The 7,173-nt window shown below is 51.3% G+C and overlaps 1 protein-coding gene across 1 annotated transcript in view; it reads right to left on the reverse strand.

Moving 5' to 3' along the window:
- RALGDS (ral guanine nucleotide dissociation stimulator) overlaps positions 1–7,004 on the reverse strand; it is a 97,161-nt gene extending 90,157 nt beyond the window's left edge. Inside the window, exon 1 of the mRNA XM_019540859.1 lies at positions 6,918–7,004. Within this exon, the coding sequence (XP_019396404.1) occupies positions 6,918–6,941 (24 nt within the window). The 5' untranslated portion in view covers positions 6,942–7,004. The remainder of the gene's footprint in view (positions 1–6,917) is intronic.
- Positions 7,005–7,173: the final 169 nt, after the last annotated feature.

The raw sequence follows: 7,173 nt of genomic DNA on the forward strand, positions 1-7,173 counted from the left end.
AGAGCCACGCGCATGATCAGAGGTGGTTGCAGGACTAGCATAGCTCTCTCCAACTCAGCTTGGCAAGCTCAACCATATCCCAAGGAGACAAGCAAGAGGAGGCACTGGAGAATATCAGTCTGTCAAGGGGCCTCCAGGATGGATGAACTCTCCCTGCCCTTCTAAGCCAGAGAGGAGCTTTGCCCCAGAAGTTTGTGATCCAGTGACATGCAGTCACCAAGCATCCCTTGACGTCAGCTTGCATCTCCAAACATTCTTTGACCAGTGGCCAAAACATGCAACACAAGGCAACAAAAAGCAAGAAGAGATACAGAACACTGGATAAGGAGAAAGCCAGTGCCAGAGATGTTAGAAGGCTGGCTCCTAAAGGCAACATGCATTCTTCACACAATGAAGACACCAGCATCCCAGACTGCTTTATGAGCAAATGGAGCCCGTAGAAGTTACTCAAATACCAGTGCAGATCCCCAGGCAGCAAGTACCACATCAGCAGTCGCAGCACAGGCCTGATGAACCAGTCATCAATACAGACTGGAACTGGACCAGTTCAATCCTGGCTAGCCTGTCCACTACCACCATGCCAAAGATGGCTCAAAGGCAGCAGCAAGGACTGAGGAATCTTACCACCCAAGATGGATCTAGATGTTGGGTGATAGGATCCTTTAATGGCCAGCAGCTGTTTATCCTCACAGCAACCTCTGTTAAAAGTCAACCACGTATGTGTGTGTGCATGAGTGAGTGCGTGGGCACATTTGTACTTGACATCCTCCTCATAGCTTGAGGAGCCTCTTCATCCTGAGATTCTGAGTCACTTTTTAGGTTAGATCAATTTTCTTCCAGGCAATACCGTCTAGTGACCCCAGAAGATCTGGTTTTCATTCCCAGCTCTTCCACTAACCTGCCTCAAGATTTTAGACATGCCACTAAACCCTTGTGACTCAACTTCCTTGCCCCACTCCTGTGCTGCTTCTTCTCAGACTGCAAGCTTCTTGAAGCATGGACCAGTTCCCACTATGCATCCATGCAGCGCTCAAGACAGCAGGGCCAGTGTCAACTAAGATCCTTACCCAATGCCACAATCCAATCGTCATCACCAGGGAACCCTAATCTCCGTCTCTCCTACAGTCACCTGGATTAACCTCTGGGTCTCTAACATGAGCTCTTCCCTCCACACAAACAAGAGCACCACAGTATCCGAGGCTAATACCCCATAACAGCTTTTGATGATGATAGCAGACAAACAGAGCATTGTAAAGAAGAGACACCCCTGCAGCACAGTTGTCTCCAGTCAACTTGCAATTGTCTGTGCGCATGTGACATACACACAAGAGCACCATTATTTTTAACAGGGAGTTCCATGCATCCTCTCTATAAATTAGCCCAGGTGATCATGAGGATACCACATCCATTTGTTGTGGGTGTCAGAGGGACCCAAGGGGGTATCCTCACTCTTGCCCATTCCATTTTCATCCATTTACAGGTTCTAACAACACTTGTAGTCACAGCAAGGGACTAAAAGCCACCACTCATAGGTCTCCTCATTTCTACAGCTGTCCCATTCTCTGAGCTTGTGCCGGCCTGTGCCTCAGTTTATTACTTATAAAGTGTAGATAACAAAACAAAGGAAATAAATGTATCTACTGCATGGGGAATCGTTATAAGGAAGAGGATAGCGGAGGGAAATTGTTTCAATGGACTTTGAACATCCACGTTGGAAGCAAAAGCTCTTAGGAAAAGCAGCTTTGTAATGAGATGTCATGAGCCCCTGGGGCTGCCCCTTTTGTACTGATTTTGACTACCCTAAATTCCTGTGCATGGAATAGGGTTTGTCCCATTGGCTGGCAGTTCATAATATTCTACATGAACACTTGAGGCAGGGAAAAACAAAACTAAACCAAGCCAAAAGTACTGAAAAGGTCCCTCATTGCTGAACTAAGACACCTGGAGCAGGAATTTCCTGGCTAAATTCTGACTCCATTGGGTCTGGTCTGCATTCCTCCTTTCTCTCACACACATCTGGGGTGCCAGCAGCCCAGCTCAACTTCAATGTAGGTCAAGGTTGGACCTTAAACACCTACTTAAATCATCCTTGCAGTTTCAGCTGGAAGCAGGATTCTTATTCATTTCCTGCCCTGAACGTCACACTGCTTAGGCATTCAGTGGTTACCAAGTCACACCTGAGAGGCTGCTGCACTGTTGTGCTGGGCTGAGCAATTCCCATGCCTACTTTGCTGAGCACTCAGTGGCATTTTGGCATGGAAGGTACTAACGAGCAGACTGCAAACCTATTCAATTGACTTTATGAAGAAAGGTCATTATACCCATTTTCCAGGTGGGGAGATTGAGGTGCAGAGCTATTGAGCTCACATGACAGATCAGTGGCAAGACTGAGACTACAACTTGCATCTGCAAAGGAAAAGCTATGGGCAAGGAAACCTCCTGCCTCAATAAATACAGCATTGTATTAGTTATTACCCTCCAAGAGGCTATGGGTCACCATTCCCATTGTGCCTTCAGTAAATACTTAGGCTGAGTTTCCCACAAGAGGAGAACAAGTAACCCCCGAGCATAACTGAATTTGCAATAAGATGCTAGCAAACAAACCTGAACTGCAGATGTGCTAATGCAGATCGCAGCTCATCACAGAGAGCCATCCTGGCAAGCCCAGATGGGCATCTCAACACATTGCTGAGAATATGGTTGGACATACATATGCTCATCACCTCCATCTGTGACAAAGCAAGTCTCCTGTTCAAGAAGCAAGGAATTAAAGAGAGAAGTAGTTCCCCCAAGTCGTCCCCCCGCAAAACCAGGTTTTCCAGATGCCATCAGGGCAGAGACCAGGGTCCACCAAGCTCAGCTCCAGCCTGGATGGATGATCAGGAGACAGGAGCAGCCGATGTTCGGTAAAGAAACCAAGGGTGCCACCTGCTGGGTAGTCAGGCTCATTAACGGGATGAACGGGGTCCGTGGAGACTGTGGGTCATTCATGGAGACGAAGCACACCTGCTCATGTTACCGCTTGCCTTTCAGATAGTACTGGAGAAGAGGGGACAGAGGTTTGGGTCTAAGAGGGTTGCATGATCCAGCCCCCACCATGGTAGTTGTTACCATCCAGAGAAAAATCAGCTTGGGCCAGAAGAGCTGTACATAATATTGCAAGAGGCAAAGCCTTAAGCGATGGGGGGGCTTGATCCACTCGTACAAACCGTAAGCTTTCAAAGGATCAGGAGCCAGAAGTTATCAAGGAATACTACACTGCACCCAGAGGAGCCCTCTTTGCCCTCTGACACATTCATACAACATCATTGCGGAGCAAACAGCACCCCACTGAGTCACCTAGGCTATTCCCATCTGTCTAGAGTCCTTCCACGTACCACACCTGCTTAGCCAGGGGAAATTGCCATTCAAGGTGGGACTGATAAATAACTGCTCATCTGCTTGCTGCTAGACACCACTTTTGGGTCCTATTTTTTCTACTCCTCTAAACCTGCAGAAAAATTTCAGGAGCGGGGGACACAAAGCCCAAAGAGGGGTGAGGCTTGTGAAGAGATTTCCCAGGGTTCATTACCCCTGTGCAAGGCAAAGGGAGCAGAGCGGACTGGGGAAACACTGCCAGCTCCCATTCAGCCACAGCCATGCACAAAGGGGTCTGTAGCAGACCAGCTCCAAGAGAGCAGGCAAGTCCTGGGGCATCATGTGCAAGCATACATTTTGCACCCCACTTCCAGAGATATCACCTCTGGCTTATTTCAATTGCCTTGTACTCTCAGTGAACTACACTGTAGACTTGTGGCACCTTTCCAAACCCCTGCTCTCACTTCCCTCAGCTCATTAGCAACTCTAGTTTTACAAGTGGCTTGAATTCAGGTGAATTCAATTGCTCTGCACACAGTCTGGAAAGCATGCTGGTGTCCCCTCGGTGAAATGCTACTATAAAGATGGGAAGGTAGTGGAAGCTCAACTAGAGCCTATAGTTGATGCGTATTTTTTTACAATTACTATACAGGGCTGGGAATGCTTCTACCCAACTGTATCCAAATGCCACACACCCAGGTGTTAATGCAAGGAACACAGGAGAATTACTCTGAATAATAGCAAGAAACACAAACCCAAAGATGCTGGGAAGGCCACAGCTTTATGACGCACCCCCAAGGGGACCTTGCGGAGGAAACAGAGACAAAACCCAAGTAGGTTACAGTTCATTAGCAAATCAACCGTCACCATAGCCACAGCACAGACTGACATTGCAGCCTTCAACATTTGCCGTCTCCCTCCAACTGAGGGGTACATCAGTGATAAAGAGGCATCATGGTCCCTGACCCATACACTTAGGCTTGAAGGTGAGAGTGCCAGATGCAGCAGCTGAACCTGGCTGGGAAAGACTATTTCCCTGCCTGCTTCTTCCATGACTATGCCAGCAGACTCCCGTATAGCAAGCACTCGCTGCCACAGCACTCCCCAAACCATGTGAAGGCCAAGTTCCGGGATCCAAGGCACTTCAGGCTCAGTTTTGCAAGTTCAGACCAACACTAAAAGGCACCAAAGGAAATTGGCCTGAGACCACTGTGGTTATCAGCGGCTCATCCTGTTCCTAGCAGTCAGTGCAATATCGCTCTCCTCCCTCAAAAAGCCCATAATATGCAGCCACCAGAGGAGATGCAGCCAATGTTTCATCTCCTGACCGAAGGGGTTTGCACAGTGAACTGCTAGCCGGGGACAAGGGCAGATGTCACACTGCAAAAGGCAGCATCATTTTAAAATCCCACCTCCGTTCTGAACATTTTCTTCTGCCGAGCGTCGTGCCAACCACCACCCACGAGCAGACCTGAGAGAAAGAACAAAATTCTTCCCTCGTTGCTCAGGTTATTTACCTCGGGAACGTGACAGCACTCAGTCAGCGCTCCCCGTTGTTTGTGTGGGACTCGCACCTAGCAACCGGGGAGAGAGAGACGTTTCAGAGGCAGGCAAACGCAGCTCGACAGACGCAGGAATTGGCAGGGTGGGGCCTAGGGAGCGGCTGCGGGGCTCAAAACTATGTCCTTTCGGCTGGGATTTGAAAATCGACTGGTTGCCCAATGGATCGTGTCCCTTTTCAACAGCAAGGAAGTTTCAGTCTCGCAAGGGGATGGGACCTTTAGATTAGCTCAAGTGACCAGTTACGAGTCTTGGATGGTGTCACCCAATAAGCTGTTTATTGTGGGTCAGCTTACGGTTACAAACAAGCTGCGTGCCTCAGTTTACCCACATCAGGACGAGTTAATATGCAGTGCCTCCCTCCAAAAAAATACACAAGCTGTTTGTAAGGCTTTGAGGTCTAAATTGCTTAACAGCTATTCAGTAACTTAATGCCTGCAACTCGGGTCTTGTGCTGAAGCCAGCACTGGACATACACTTCTTACAGTGCCTTTGTATTAGAGGGTCTCGTGGTGGTGGGCTCATTTGGGCCCAGACTCAGCAGGGAAGGGAGTATTAAGATACCCATTTCCCAGATGGGGAAACAGAGGCATCTAGCACTCTGCCCGCGTTCAAGATGACGCAACAAGCCCTCACCTGAGCTGCATACAAGGCACAGATTCCCAGCTCAGACAAGCTCCTAGAAAGGCAGCCACAGTCCAGGGGTGCATGGGCCAGCCCTTGCTCACACCTGTCACCCCTACCCTGTCACACTTTCCAGCACTGAGGCACTGAGCCCCCGAGCCCCCAACTCCACCACACATGGAGGAGCTGAAACCAGCAGCATCCCTAGCAGCTCTCCATGAGAAGGACACAGATTACTGCATAACTGGAACCACCAAGATAGCAAGGGAAGGGGACAGGCACTGGGGAATTTCTTTTCTCTTTTCCAGCCACACACGGGCGAGAGGAGAATCAGGCTCTCGGGTACAAGTGCAGGTCAGGTGTCCATCCAAAAGCTTGAGTTCTTAGGGATTAGTCAGTGGGTGGAGAGGGTCAAAGGAAAGAGTCAGTTGATAATTAACGCCAGTCCTGTGCCCTGCCTCCTTGAACTTGCTTTCCCCAGAAATACCACCCCGGAGTTGAGGGCCTGCGATTCTGTTTGGCCCGTGCCCTGTTCCACCTTGATCAGGCCCCACAGAAGCGTGCTGGGTGGCGAAGGGCATTTGGGAGTTCACAAAGGGGGGTAGGCACCTTCACACAGCCTTTGGCCTTAGGTGTTTCCCACGTCAATCCAAGAGCTGGGGTTTGGCAGTCTGGGATCTGGCTGGCCATGGACCAGCCACTCAGCTCAGCAGCGGCCAGCGCCCCTCGTGCATGCATAGACCTTGTCCCAAGCTTTGACCGGTGCCTTCACCTTCCAGCCACCCACCTCCTTCAGCAACCGCGGGGCCCTTTGTTCTTTCACACAGAGCCCAACAGCTGCAGCCCCTGACTCCAAAGTCCCCTGGGAAGGTGACTCCCTCTTCCTCAGCATGTGCGCCAAGCCCAACTCGCAACGACTTGTTACTGTGTCAACAGTGCAAGCCAAACCTCCTCCGCTCACTGTTCCCCCCAACGATCCCCACACAGGGGCTGGAGAACCACGACGCAGCTTTTACGACCGGGTCCAACCCAGGTCTGCTGAAAACCCCGGCGCCGGCTTCCAGCGGTTATGGAGGCAGAGTCGTTTGCCTGGCTCGCCTGCGAGCTGCTATCGGCAGGCAGCCTAACGAGCATGCCAGCCTGCCATAAGTGAGCACGAAACATTTCCTCCGACTCAGAGCGTGAGGCAAGACAGTTTGGGGACAACTCAGGCTCACATCACGCCGCTTAGATTTGACGCAGGTTTGCCCAGCGCCGGCCCGGGCGACCTCCCTGGGTTCAGGGGCTCCACAAAAGCCCTCCTCCCCCGCCCCAGCAATGCCCTCTCTGGCAGCAGCCGCCAGGGCCAGGAGATAGGAAGCCAGCAGGCAGCTCACCTGGGTGTCAATCATCATCATCATCTCCCACTCATAGCATCTGTGGGGTCCAGCCGAGAAAGGGGTGGGGGGTTAATCCGAGCGCTCTCCGGAGGCCGCAGGTGCAGGGGAGGGGGTGGCCCTCACCCCTCAGCCATGGCGGGGATTTCCTCCCCAGCTCCCTCGTCAGGGCAGGCAGGTTGCGAGCCTGGAGGCCGGGCCCGCAGCCCGGGAGGCGCCCGGCTGTCCCCTCCGCATTGTCTGCCGGCTCCCGCGC

Source organism: Crocodylus porosus, unplaced genomic scaffold, assembly GCF_001723895.1.
Source record: "Crocodylus porosus isolate Cpor-Errol unplaced genomic scaffold, CroPor_comp1, whole genome shotgun sequence".
NCBI lineage: Eukaryota > Metazoa > Chordata > Crocodylia > Crocodylidae > Crocodylus > Crocodylus porosus.